Source organism: Macaca nemestrina, chromosome 2 (assembly GCF_043159975.1).
Source record: "Macaca nemestrina isolate mMacNem1 chromosome 2, mMacNem.hap1, whole genome shotgun sequence".
NCBI classification, from domain to species: Eukaryota; Metazoa; Chordata; class Mammalia; order Primates; family Cercopithecidae; genus Macaca; species Macaca nemestrina.
Window position 1 is genome coordinate 133,423,127 of NC_092126.1, and position 14,379 is coordinate 133,437,505.

At 35.6% G+C, this 14,379-nt stretch overlaps 1 protein-coding gene across 7 annotated transcripts in view; it reads left to right on the plus strand.

Annotated features, from left to right (window-relative positions):
• The window catches only part of LOC105479570 (melanocyte inducing transcription factor), a 224,152-nt gene that overhangs the window by 135,429 nt on the left and 74,344 nt on the right, over positions 1 to 14,379 (plus strand). For 4 of the 7 annotated variants that reach the window (XM_071092073.1, XM_071092075.1, XM_011737574.3 and 1 more), the window contains exon 2: positions 3,825 to 4,074. In XM_071092073.1, the coding sequence (XP_070948174.1) occupies positions 3,825 to 4,074 (250 nt within the window). The remainder of the gene's footprint in view (positions 1 to 3,824; positions 4,075 to 14,379) is intronic. The other 3 variants (XM_071092074.1, XM_071092076.1, XM_011737575.3) reach the window with 1 other exon arrangement.

Below are 14,379 nucleotides of genomic sequence, written 5' to 3' on the forward strand. Positions count from 1 at the left end.
CATCTCAGAAGAGTTATGTGACTGTGGCTTTAAACTCTATGAGATTAGAAACCAGGTATTCCCAGCACCTGGCAATAACTATTTGTTGAATAAATGACCTTTACATAATATGATTAAAAGGAATCAGACTCATGGAATTAGGATTATCTAGCAAAGACTCAGCTTCATGGCCTGGGATGAGTTCAGTTAGCTTTTTGAAATACATTTGGACATCTCTCCTTGTGTATCATTAGTAGCTTCAGCATCATGTCCTCGTTTTAAAAAATAAGCATTGTGGCCATTCGTAATGTTCTCACATAAACCTCGATTTGGAGCTTAAGACATTATGCTCATTTGTCCTGCTAACATTGTGACATGCAGATATCCTCATTTTTGTCTAGAAGGTGATAATTGCAGATTCAGTTACTTCTAAGAGAAAGGGATGTTTAGAAGATTGAGAGCAAAGCTGAGAATCTGGGAGTCATCTTTAACAATGTGGAAATATCCCGCAGGGAGTGTGTGCCATGAGGCAACTCTAATGCTTCCTTTGCACTTTTGATTTTTTGGGGGGAAGATTTATTAAAACACTGTCAATTAACTGAGCTGTACTATATTTATATAAATATAAAAATATATTTTCTATATTTTTTAGCGGGGTTTCTTTTTACTTATGCTGGTCTACTTCATAACATACGTATTTTTTTCAGACAGGATATTTCAGAAAATGCTTTAAATGATATTGTTGTCGACTTTCACGTATGAGGACTTAGTGCGGTTGGTAACTAGAAATTTTAATTTAAGATGTCTTAAGAATGCTTTACTGTTAATTGAAAGGATTTCTTCCCTCCGTATCACAGCCAATGACTCGTCTTGAGCAGCTAATTAGTGCGATTATTCCACAGCTGCATTTGCTACAGCACAAAGGTTTGCTCCTGTTTTTATCAAAAGGATCAGTCTCTCTGGGAATGTTTTAACCTGACAGGCTTTGAATAGTAAGGCCGCTTATTTATTTATTTATTTATTTTAAAATAACTGTTCCCCCCCCGCTTCCCTCCACCACCCGCCATGCCCCTCATCACAGCTCTCCTTCTTTTCTTGGCTCAGGAAGGTGCATTTGAGCTTTGAACACATACTCTAAAGTGAGAAAATACATTTTTAAAATGCTCTTTTAGTAGAGCTGTATCAAGTGAATAGATTATTTTAAGTGAGTGAGAATAACGGCCAGGTGCCCTTAATATGTGGATGAGTGCATGATATTAAATAATAAGCAAGGTATTAACATTGTTCGATTTGTATGTGTCTGTAGAAAATGTAGGAAAACATGAAGGAAAGAGGGTTTGTATTTTCTGGAATGCTGAGCACTTCCAAGTTTGCCAATATACTGGATACAGTCACCACTTTCCCATCGTATTGTCAAAATGTTGTCTATGTTGGATTCTGTCTCCTTTCTTCTAGCCAAATGGTGATTTCGATCACTCAAGTCCTTTCTTCATGTTCTTAAATTAGTGTCTAGAGGCATATATTCTGCCACTGAAAAAATACTATGACTTCTTTATAGTTGAGGGGAGTAAAATGATAGAAAGATAAATTTACCTGTAATTCTATTCTCACCCTGGCAACTATGATTATCTTTGTACATTCCCTACTAATCATTTTGCATTCTTGTGTACATGCATATACCACACTTATTTTAAATTAGAATGTAAATATACTTTTGAATCCTACTTTTCAATTCCCTCTTGTTACCTACATGTCCCACTTTGTTCTGTAGTTGCACAATTTAAAAAAAATAGGTAGTATTTTATTAACTTCATGTATGATAATGTATTTAACCATTCTCATATTGTGGGACAAATTTTTGATTATTCATATATTTTGCAGTTTGTAAACAGTCTTGTAATACCAGTTTTTGCACATTTAAGCTATTTACTTAGGAAAATTGTCCATCACATTTCTGAATCAAATTGCATGAACAATTTTTAGCTTTTTGGTAACGTTGTTAAGCTGTTTTAATATATACCAGCAATGGTGTAGAGTAACATTATTCTTATGCTTTTTCTTGTCATGGACAGTTTTTTAAAAAAATTTAAAAAAATAAAACAAAATAAGAACCTTGGATCTTACCTTAAATGCTATTTTGTATCTGGCTTTTCTAAGTTCATTATATTGTGTAGTTTTATTCAAATCAGTAAATATATTTTTACACTAGTTTTAATGGTTGCATCATGTTACGTTATGATTCTCTGACAATATACTGAACCAATTTCCTGTTGTGAGAATAAGCGAACTGTTAAATTGTTATTGTGTAGTTTTTCTGGGATAGCGTGAGGGTAAAACCAACACTTCTTCATCCCCTAGCATGTTTTGTTACCTTCGGAGCCTGAAGGTTCCTGCCTTTAAGGAGTTCATTAGGATGGTCAATGATATTTAAGGCTTTATTTTGCCTTTTATTAGAAGGTAAAAGATAATACTGGAGTTTATGCTCAAAGAAGGAAGTTCAAAGTACAGATACTTACGTTGAAGCATGACTTTCTCAAGAGTGAATATTTTCTCAAATGTTCCTTTTCTTCTGTCCCAGGTGCCAAGGTTTTGAACTGTTGACCTAAACACAGACGTTAATATATACATGTGTGTGTATATATATATGTATGTATGTATATGTTAATGTGTGTGTGTGTGTGTGTGTATATATGCATAGAGAGAGAGAGAGAGAGATAAACAATGAAACATTTTCTAGCTCTAATAATGGTGACAGCAAACATTTGTTGAGCCAGTACTACATGGTACTCTTTGTACTAGGGGATTTATGTGCCTTGTTTTATTTAATCCCCCAAAATCCCTAGGAAGTAGGGCTTTAAAATATACACAATACAATAGAAATTTTAAAAGAACACCTCCCACCTTTATAAATGGTAAGTGGGTAAAAAAACTCCTGTTTTCCTTCTTTTCCAGATACTAAGGCAGAGAGAGGTTTAATAACTTGATGTCACAAAACTGGCAAGATAAGTTATCAAAAACCATATTTAGGAAAATTAGGAAGTCTTTTCTTTTTGATTTGTGAGTAGGGTTTCAGAATTTTAAACCATTTTGGGTAGAGTGTGTGCCAAAACCATTAGAAGTAGTCCTCATGGGGAACACACAGAGAACGCATAGTACCGTAGTAGAGGGCATGCCAAGGTGAATCAGAAGAAAAGACGGCACAAAGCAAACCAGACAGAGAAGTATTGGCTTGTCAGACCAGCTCGTCTTCTGCCCCTTTGCCGAAAGACTGAGGTTGAGTTCAGTGTTAACTTTCTGGCCCAAACGCTTCCTTCATTAATTATTTTTACTTATCGTGTCTTAGAAAAGTTTCCTCTTAGCAAAACTCACCTTTTCTTTAATCAATTTTTGTTAGTAAACATTTTAGGCATCTTCAAAGAACTTAGATAACATGTAGGAGTAGTTATTTGGTTAGATTCAGTTGTACAAAAAAGCAAATCAAGCAATTTATTTTTAAATGTGAAAATTTGGGTGCCATTAAGATGCTTTGCTTCTTGGCAGTGCATATGGTGGCGCTATATTTGGTGGTGATGAGTAGTGTGCAGCATAAAATTAAAAAAAAAAAAAAAGATAAGCCGCCTGATAAAAATGCCTAGATGCAATCAAGCTGACTTATTTTAATTCAACTACTAATGACTTAAATCCTGTCACCTCTTGATTTTCAATTATGTGGAGTACCATTCTGTGACTTGATTATATTTGCACAGACTCATTTTATAGTTTGATGCAATTTAGGATACCCCAAAGTGCAAACGAAGGGTCTCATTAGGAAACTAAATGTTGTATGCCTTTTGGTTTTCCCACAGCAGTTCCGCGGAGCATCCTGGGGCCTCCAAGCCTCCGATAAGCTCCTCCAGTATGACATCACGCATCTTGCTACGCCAGCAACTCATGCGTGAGCAGATGCAGGAGCAGGAGCGCAGGGAGCAGCAGCAGAAGCTGCAGGCGGCCCAATTCATGCAACAGAGAGTGCCCGTGAGTCAGACACCAGCCATAAACGTCAGTGTGCCCACCACCCTTCCCCCTGCCACCCAGGTGCCGATGGAAGTCCTTAAGGTACGTTGAGTGTCGCGCTCGTTCGTTGGACCAAACTCTTCCATTTTCCATTTGCTAGGTATTTTGTTTATCTGAATGTGTATTTCGTTAGACTGACCCATCAGAATTATACCTGAAAACTCCAACTCCCTTAATTCCTACGTGGCTTTATATTTTAAAAGAAGGTTGCAAACGCATTGTAACTGTAATGGTACAATTCAATATTTGGTGGGAGTCAATGTTCCATGAGAAATTGCAAGTGGGCATACCTGTTTGTCGTAATGACATCTTTCTTTGAGAAAGTTTCAAAACAAGAGTTATCTGAGATGGGCCTCTTCTAATAACTTGTGTATCTTAAATATTTTTTTCTTAAATACCTTCCATAGCCACTCTTTAATTTTCTTTTTATTTAGTATGTAATATTGGTTATAGAATTTAACTCTTTTAGAAAGCTCTTCACATACAAGATTGAAGAAGAGCTTTCTGCGCTTTAATAACCAGACTGCATAATCCTTTTACTGCAGTGAGTTGCCTGCTTTGGGTCTCTTTGATTTCTTGCTAGAGTAGAAACTGCAGGAGCTTGTTAGCATCATTCGATTAGGGACATATAGCTTCCTAATTACTAAGGAAAATTGTAACAAGTCTAAGAATAGAATTCCATCTCACACATGTGTCTTCCACATCACATAGGGAGATACTCCTTGTTTAAGAATGAACATTTCAGTTCTTAAATATGACTGATTCAAGGAAAGTTAAAAGGAAAGTAGGGGAACTTCCTTATTTTTAATTTATTTTTTTATTTTATTACCTGCTCACCTAATTCTGGAAAGTCTCAAGTGTTACTGTTCATTAAACAATGTGAACTTTACAGACCGGTGATTCGTTATTGGTTTTTGGATTCATTCATGTGCACAGAAAAAACATCTCCCATTATTTAAAGTTTACTATTAAAGTAAATAGAGAGATGATGTGTTATAATTAGGAATCAATCTGTGAACCTTACCAGGAAGTAGGAAAGAGATTCTTTAAAAAACAAATCAAGAGTCAATTATTTTTTATTTGCAAAGACTTAAACTGTAGTGATGAAATAATGGAACTCAGATGAAGAAACCAACTGAAATTGGGTTAGGGAAAAAAGATCCAAATAGTTTAACATAAAGTTTTACTCCAATGTGATTGTTTGAAATTCTGGATATTGCCACAGTTAATGGATTTTTTACTCTTTTTTTTTTTTTTTTTTTTTTTACCCCTCAATTAACTCAAGGTTTTCTCTCTGGAATAGATGATGCATTGAATCTTTCTGTTCTGCTTGGGTGAAAATTGATGTGATCACTATTTAAGCTTTTATAGATTTAAGAATTATTTAAGATTTAAGTTGTTATCTCATGCCTGCAGGGGTGACATTTATTGTGTATACCTTAGGTTATTTAAAATTGTATGAATTAAATAGTAACAAGATATGGAGAAATATGTCTATTTTATTCATCATAATAGTTTACCTTTTTAATCTGAAGGGCAAATTTTAGAAGAGTTGACATGGATTTGGGCTAGTAGTGGTTTACATCCAACTGAAGGTAATGTTTGATACTATGTCAAAAAGTATTTATTAAAATCAGTATTCCTATTAAGGCAGCTACAACTGATAGAGAGGAAATTACCCAAATGAAAATGTGTTGAAACATCATTTCCAGATTATCTTAAAAATGAGTATAGTTTCTAAATATTTTTGTCATTGTAAATATGTTATTTTTGAAAATGATTAGAATTAAAACCTACATTAAGTTGTTTGAATAACATACCAATATTTTTATATGTTGCTGTGTCCTGGTGACACTGGATTGATACAGCCCCTAACTTATGTACGCCAGAAAAATGTCCAAAGTTAAAGCACAAATAAATTGTTACAACTGGATGACATACTCTAACTAAAAATAAGAATTAGGTAAATTTCTCTTTTATAGTGAATATAGTTCATGTCTATTTAACTTCTGCTTATTTTTACTTCAGTTATAAAAACTAGTAAACTATGTCATATAAATAAAAATAAAGAATTATTGCCATAGCTATATGATTAGGTTTGATAGCTATTTAGACAAATTTTAGTATTCTTAAATGAAGAAACAAATAAGAATACATGATTTCATTAAGACAATATTTTAAGAAAATCAACATTTTTAAAGAGAATATCATATAAGTGATTGCTTCAGATACTTAAAGACTTAGGACTTCATAAAAATAGTTGGCTTATTTTCCAAATTTTGTGTATAAAAGTATTATGAAACATTACAGAAAGGTAACTGAGAGAAAGGTGTTTTTTTCTTTTTTATAGTTTTTTAAATCATAAGCATAGTTTTATGAAGTAAGTGGTTAATAGTAAAACACTTAATATGCTTAATCTTGGACCATTTATTTCTCCATGAATATATATTTCCAAAGAATGGTATTGTCAAGTATACTAATTGAATGCATTATGATACAAATCATACTGAATAAATATTTTCTCATCGTATACCCTGAGTAAATTTATTTAATTTTTAAAGATTTAAATTGCTAAAACAGAACATGCCTGCTTCTCAGTGGAGGTAGATGTATACAATTAGTCACACTTGAATGCACTAGAGAATCTGGTTAAATCTCTCCATCTCCCAAGTTGTTTGTAAGAACCTGAGAGAAACAAGGTCATAGTTTAGTTTTCATACACACACAAAGTTAAGTTACCCGCATTCTACTATCTGGATGAATGAATGATTTCGAAAAGCTAAAGCAGTGTTTTCAGGTTAATCCCTTTCTTTGGCAGAGTTAAATTTAAAATATGAAGCTTTATAAAGCATTTTTAAAAATTATTGACATCTGGTAAACTTAGGACTAGTCAGATTTTGGGTTAGAGGTCAAAAATCTGCATCACTCATTCCTCAACGTATGGTTATTGTGCAGTGAGTAAGTTCATGAATCTCTGTAGGATTAGCCTCTGGTTTCTATATTGATTTAATAATATATGAATTTTCCTTCATATTGATTTTCATTTGGGGGACATGGAATCATGAGTCTTATTGCTGTATATTTACATAGTAAAGATATTCTCCAAGTTTTTTAAGAACAACCTTACCCAATTGGGCACTGTAATTTAAGGATGCTCTTTTACCATAAATTAACCAACACCTGGAGTGCATAATGCAGTTTTTTTTTTTTTTTTGTAATGGTGAACACACCTTGTAATTTGAATTGTGAATTAACAACAACGAAAAAGTCTTCAAGAACCATTAATGGAATCAGTTTCTTCCACAAGTGAGTTTTGCTGGCATGCAAGTCATACACACCTGAAGTTTGAAATTTGATGTAGCTTTTTTCAAACAAAAACAGAGTAACAGGGGACAGACCTATAGATGAGTTCAGCCTTATAACTAAAGCATCACGGTACAAACCACCAAGTTAATCATTTGCGTGGTCACCAAGCATCTGTTTTCATGGTTTTGTCTCTCTGACTTTGATGAATTATAAAAGCACTGGTCGCTCTCATCCTGGACTGAAAAGTTCATCAGGATTTCTTCCCCTACTACCTTCCCAACATGGGCTCTGACGGTTGAAAGCTTGAACACATAGTTTACAGTTTGAAAATGTTTCTCTGTTTAGAAATCTGAAGGGAGTTGCCAAGGATTCCTTACTACCTCTCTCTTTCCCTCCCTTCCTTTCACCTTGAAATTTACAATTTTGAAGGCAAAGTCAAAGTCTTCTCTGGAACAGATTGTCCAGTGAATTTTTCTGTTCTGCTTAAGAGAAAGGTTACATGAATTTTAAAAAGAAAAGATTTTTTTATTACTTTTGGGCATTTCTTAAGTACTTTGAAGGAATTTATTTTTAAATTTTTCCTTTTCTCCAAATCATCTCAAGAGTTGCGCAAATTGCTCTGTAATTAGTGATGATGCTTGCTGTTTGTTTTGTCAAATACAGCAGCACTTTTTCTGGGACCCTCTACATTGTAAACTAAATTTACTTGGGCATTTATTTGGTGGTTATCTCATCAAAGTTGCCTCTCATTTGGATTGAGATTCTAGCGAGGTGGGCTGGAAGTCCTGCTCCTTGTCACCCTCTTCCAACAACTGACACTTCGTATTTCACCAGTGAGGGGAAGGGTTAATGATTGAACTACTGGTCTTTCGCTGTAAATTATGAAATCTGCATGGAGTAGAATTTTCAAGGTGTGATTTATTTTTTAGGTATAACACAGAAACATGAAAATATCTGTGGAGTTATAGGTGGATTGAAGGGCTACACACTGGCAGAAGGGACTTCTCCCACAACCTACCCTTATATTTTGTTTCTGATTTATTTAGCCAGGAATACAGACCCTAAATAGCATCATGGTGGCTGCAAGAAGCCAGAACAGATGTCGTGTGTCTCGGATCAGCTTGCCTTGGTCCCCTCAGTTAGGGGATCTGTTGCTAGAAGTGGTACTCTCATAAGATGAAGACCTACTATGTCTGAGATTTCTTCTAATAGCATAGTCCATTCACACATGGACCAGCATATACTTATATCCCCTGTAGTGTGACTTACACAAACAACCTGTCAGCCTTGATTTCAGGGATCGTTTATAAACATTAGTGTCCTTTTGTTTTTGAATCAATGTTGGTGTCTGCAAGGCTACATCCTCATTCAGGGGGAGAAAGGGACTCAGATTTCAGGTCAACAAACAGCTCTTCATCCTCGCAGAAACCTCATTTCCCTTCAGAATCTGAATCATTCAGTGTCACACATAAGGTAATTTTCTCTCTCTTTAAAACTCACGTTATTGATTTTTTTTAAATTGTAGACAATACTTGTTAACTTTTAACAGATTTAAACAATGCAGCAGAATAATTCAATATGAATCTTACCCTGCCTACCACCGCCTCCCTTCCATAATGTTCCCTGGAAGGAGCTACTGTTAACAGTTTAGGGTACAGCCTTCCTATTATTTTCTGTTTTCTAACCCTACCATCAGTTGCCTTTTATAGAAGCAAGGTCTGAAGAAATATATTAGGCAGTTTTTATCAGGTAGACATACACCCTTTAGTTTTCTTTGTTCATGTTTTAAAATGGAACAAAAGAAATATAATTTATTTTCCTTCTGGGCAGTGTCTATCTTTGAGAATCCTGCTTCAAGGTCCACTCTTCCCTAGGTGCAGTGAGGACTTCTCACCCTGTGTCTTGAGAGCAGTTTAATTGGTTCAGTGTATAAGTATGTACCAGCTTGCACGGCACTGAGTGGCAGCCCCTTTGCTTCCCAGGCTGCTTTATGAACACTTGCAGGTGAGGATTTAGTGATCTCAGGACTGGCACAAGAAAGTGCTCCATAGAGTTGTCTTATTTGGTCAAGTCAAACTTAACACAGGCTCAGTAGTGCAAGAATTACAATAAGTGCGAGAATCACAGTAAGTGCTTGTGGATTAATGTTGGACTTGGTTTTTCTGTCTGTACTGCTTTTAGCAGCTAGTAATGAAATGCTGGCTGAAGAAAGTCCTCTGCTTAAATTTTTAGGTTTTATCTACTTAAAAGAGCAGATCCATGAGACCAACTATCTGAAACAAAATATTCAGGCTTTATACAACTAAGCCTGTGAATTAATCCCAGTTTCTGGAAGCACTGGAACTTCAGCTCGAATTACATGTTTATTGGGCAATATTGGCACAAAATGGAAATGATTTCTCCCTTTTTGACCACAAGGGCATTTTCATGTAACTGAGGGGTACAACAGAATCCAGGTTTTGTACAGCAGAATCTGGGTTCGATTTCATCAGGTTGTGGATAGGGTCTGATGTACCTGGTGGACACTTGACTAGTAGCTAGTAATGAAATGCTGGCTGACGTGCAGCATGGCGCTCTCTCTTTAAGTAGGAGAATCTTTGCCATCTTCTCCATGAGCCCCTTTGCAGTCACTGAATTCATCCTGTGTGTTTCCATGAGAAGAGACACCTGTTAGGCTCCTCCTCATTTTCTCCTGTTAGAGGAGGCTATATTAATAGGTGCAGTCTCCTTTCATTTACACAGTTCTCATAATTCCATACTGCTGGAGGTGAAGGCAGTATCATAAGGAAAATATTAAGGTCTGCGACCTAAAAGTGAGGGCTAAAAATTGGAGTGGGCCTAGTGTCATCTGGCTCTGAATGGTAGATTTCTTTTTTAATTGTCATGAGACCAGTAGAACGTGCATCCTCAACAGGGGTGAAGTCGCTCCCCACAAGGAGGACAAAACTGGATTGTTGGAGGGCAAAAAAGTATTAGATGTTACAATGGTTTGTAAACCTCCAAAGTTACAGTACATAAACCAATAAACAGTATATCTGTCTTCTAAAATTTCATGGTGATGGGGATGAAAGAGAAGCAATTAGGGGAAAAATGTCTAAAAAGGCTTTTTCTTGGGATGCTAATGAATAAAAGATTGAGAAACATTCCTGCGGGGGAACTAGCATCTTTCCCAATTCTTTATGTTTTGTTTAGGGACCATTTATGGAGGCTCCTATGGATGTGACGCTTATATTCTGTCTGATCTGTGTCTCCCCAGGAGAACTGTTATGAGAACAATCACGATCAGCATGTGCCAGCATTGAACTTTACCTGTATTGACTCATTTAATGCCACCATTGTTCTGTGAGATAGTTATTATTAGCACCCCATTTCACAGATGCAGCAACTGTCACAGAGGGGTCAACTAGGTCATCAGAAAGTCACCCAAGTAGGTGGTGCAGTCAGGATTTGAACTCATGTAGTTGAACTCCATGGTCCGCTAGTGGTAGTGCCTCTCCTGGAGGGAATGACCTGAGAAATGTTAGGACGGAGAGATAGCAATGTTCAGCCTCTCAAATGACACGGTAGCTTGGGGCTTGTAGCAAATATTTACTACAGAGCTTCAATCCATAGCTTAAACTTTTGTAGGAATTACTGATGTGAATGTGACACTACCTGAAGCACCTTGGAGGAGGAAAGGCAATTGTGCCTCCTTGACAACATGGACATTAATTATAAGGTGAATTGGATGGTGGGATGAACACTTCATGTCTTTTAGCTCATTTATTGTTTTAGTAACCTTAGGAAACAAGTAGGATAATCCTCATTTTCCAGATAGGGAAACTGAGGCTTAGAGAGATTATCACTGGTCCCTGGTTACATAGACTCCACACACTACCTTATTTGCTTATAACCACACATCCTACTGTAAGGACATGCTCTAAACATTTCTGAAGAATCACCAGTAACAGAATATATTAGAGCAAAATGGGAGGTCAAAGAGAAACTACAGAGGAGTCTCACAGGCTTAACAGAAAGATACATGAACTTAAGCATTTGAATTAGTTAGGGGCTTCCCTATTGAATAGTTAAAATATCCTCATGAGTCTCCACTGTATGCCAGATGAAAGACCTGGATGTGTTTTTATTATATAAAAGGACTTCCTGGCCACATTGTCCCCCATGGTAATTTATGCCTTATTGATAATCATCATTATGGGTTAAAAAGCACTACAGTGAAAGTTTCTGTAACAGCATCCAAAAATCATAACTCAAGTCAATTATATTCTAAAGATCTTGGTGGTCCATGCTATTACAATTCATATGCTGAGTATTTCAGTAATATATTTGCATTGCTTTAGATGATTTTTGAAATAATGCAGTAGACTCGATATCAATTTTCTTCTGAAATTATGGTTGCATTTTTGGTTTTTCCTTCCCCACACACCTTGCAATATTAGAGCTCTTGCCATATTTTAGCACTTAACAACTGGAACTTCAGTTCTGGTTGTTTTTCTATTTGCTTTTAAGTAAATGTCAGTGGTGATAAATCTTATATTATTATATTGAAAAGGTCATGAGTCTCCTTCACAAATATTACCTATTTAATCCCAACAATTAAAGAAAGGACTTAGCTTTGAAAGACCACTTACTTTAAAAGACTCTTCAGTAAGCACGCTTTTGAACAGAGATTGTGGACATGTGTAAGCAAAATCTAATTTTAACTTTGTTCTACTAAAATCAGTGGGTGTGATCTGTGTTAAAAATATGTAAATCAGTACAGTGGCTTCACCCAAGGTTATAACTGCAATCAGTACTAGAATATTGGCTCTTGCCTTGAATGTGTCTCTTTTTATTGACTTCTTTGAGGATCAGCTTGAACTTAAAAAAAAAAATTAGCTCCAGATAATACAACAGTTATTCAGATCTTATTTATAAAGTTAGATGTTTTTTGTTTAGTAATTTATAATTTTATGAAAAGGAAATGAATCAGAATTGGAGCATAGGAATCAGGTAAAGCAGAGGACTGTTAAAGGAGAGAACGGTCCTAAAAAAGAAATTGTTTTAATTACTCTTTTAAAAAATAGGGAATGTCCTAGAAAAGGGAGTAGTAGGTGAGTCTATACCATTGTTTCTACCAGCTGTCTCCGGAATGAGTATTGGGATTGGAAGTGGTGGTGGTCAAAGGCTTTATCATTATTATTATGATTTTTACTAGGAGAGCATAGGCATGCATTCTTTATGTAAATGATGTCCTAATGCATTTTTTAAGAGTCACCCACAACTTTTTGAGGAGCACAGTTCTTCTGTCAGGTGTAAACTCACCAGTTTACTAGACTTAGACACATTTTGTAACTCTAGTGGTCTTTCCTAGAAGAAAGATAACAAGGTGTAGGGATCCTGAAAATTAAAAGTGAGCGAAAGGATTTGAATCACCCTGTCAGGAAATAATTTTTAAAAGTAGTTAAGAGGCCCAAAATGAAAAGCAAAATTCAGGCTTCTATTACCTTACTACCATGCATAACTCTGTTGTAATCTCCCCTGTTGGCCCTGGGTTTTGTATAATTAAAATTTAGGGGCTGGAAATTTTGTTGAGACTTAATTGGAAGTGACAAACCAGAGACATTCCTGCCGGTTAGGAAAGGCTTAAGAAATTCTTATTGGCTAAATTACAAATATGTAACATTTTTTCTGAACACTGCTTGGTAGTTCAGACTGCCCTAAAGGTGACAAGATTAGCTCTGTTTTTCTAGTGAAGTAGTAAAAATTAGATTAATAAGTACCAGGCAAAGAACCTTTTTTTTTTTTTTTTTTTTTCTTTTGAAAGAAATCTTACCTTGAGTACTTCTGGCTGTGGAGATCAGTGCCTTAATTAGCCACATGTTCTTTTTACCTCCTGGGAAATAAGTACGGGATAAAATTGGGGATCAAGCCGTAGACGTACATTGACTTAGCACACGCCACTAAGTAATTCATCAAGGAATGTTGGTAATTAGTCCTGCCTCTTTCAACTCTTGGCTTATTTTATAAAACCAGTTGATTTAAAATAATGCCTGCTGATTTATTACCCACACGTTTCAAGACTGGGACTTGGCTCTTAAACAAAAGCAATATTGTGCAGCGATGGAAACGCGCCCTCTTGTTTTTGTGTTTTTACAAATTCTGAAGGGCCATCTATGGCCCCCCTATTAACTTTGTTGCGTTTTCTTTTGCCCCATTCAGCATTTTACTGGGCTTTCTTTTCTGTCTTGGTGAAGAGAAGGGGGAACAAATTTAAAACAAAAAACAAAAAAATTCAGGCCCTCAGAGATTTGGGATGTGAGGTGCTTGTCAAAGTGTATTGGCTCTGTGTGATTTGATGGAATTTAATTTGAATCCTTTGTCTGGTAAGACAGGCTGTAGTAATGGCCTTTGGGTTTTTTTGTTTGTTTGTTTGTTTTGTTTTTTGTTGTTGTTGTTTTTTGGCATTAGTAAATGTTTGGTGATATTTATGGCAGCCAGGTTAATCTTAAAAGATTGAATTTATGAGAAACACAGAACCTTATGACTTTAGCCTCTTACCCTTAGTATCCAAGCGCTGTAGTATATTATAATTTGGATGACAGATTCCCATTAATGCTAACTGATGAACCTCATTATGCTTTGAGATGAGACTTTAACCAGGGTCCCTGTTGAAAATCCATGATTAGGCTGTCTCTGATACATAACTGTGTGAACTTGGGCATGTTTCCTGTTCTCTCTGGGCCTCAGTGTCCTTAACTATAAAATGGAGGTAATGGTACTTGCCCTGGGGAGTTTTTGCGAGAGTTAAATGAGATAATTCACAAAAGCAGTGCAGTCTGATAGAATATGAACCAAGTACATAAATTTGAAGTTTCTAGTACTCTCATTAAAAATAGTAAAAAAAAAAAAAAAAAAAAAGGTGAAACTAATTTTAATGTATTTTATTTAACCTAACATATCTAAAATATCACTTCAACATGTAATCAGTGTAAAAATTATTAACAAGATATTTTCACATTTTTTTCCTAAGTCTTTGTGCTGTCTATAAAATTGCATGTA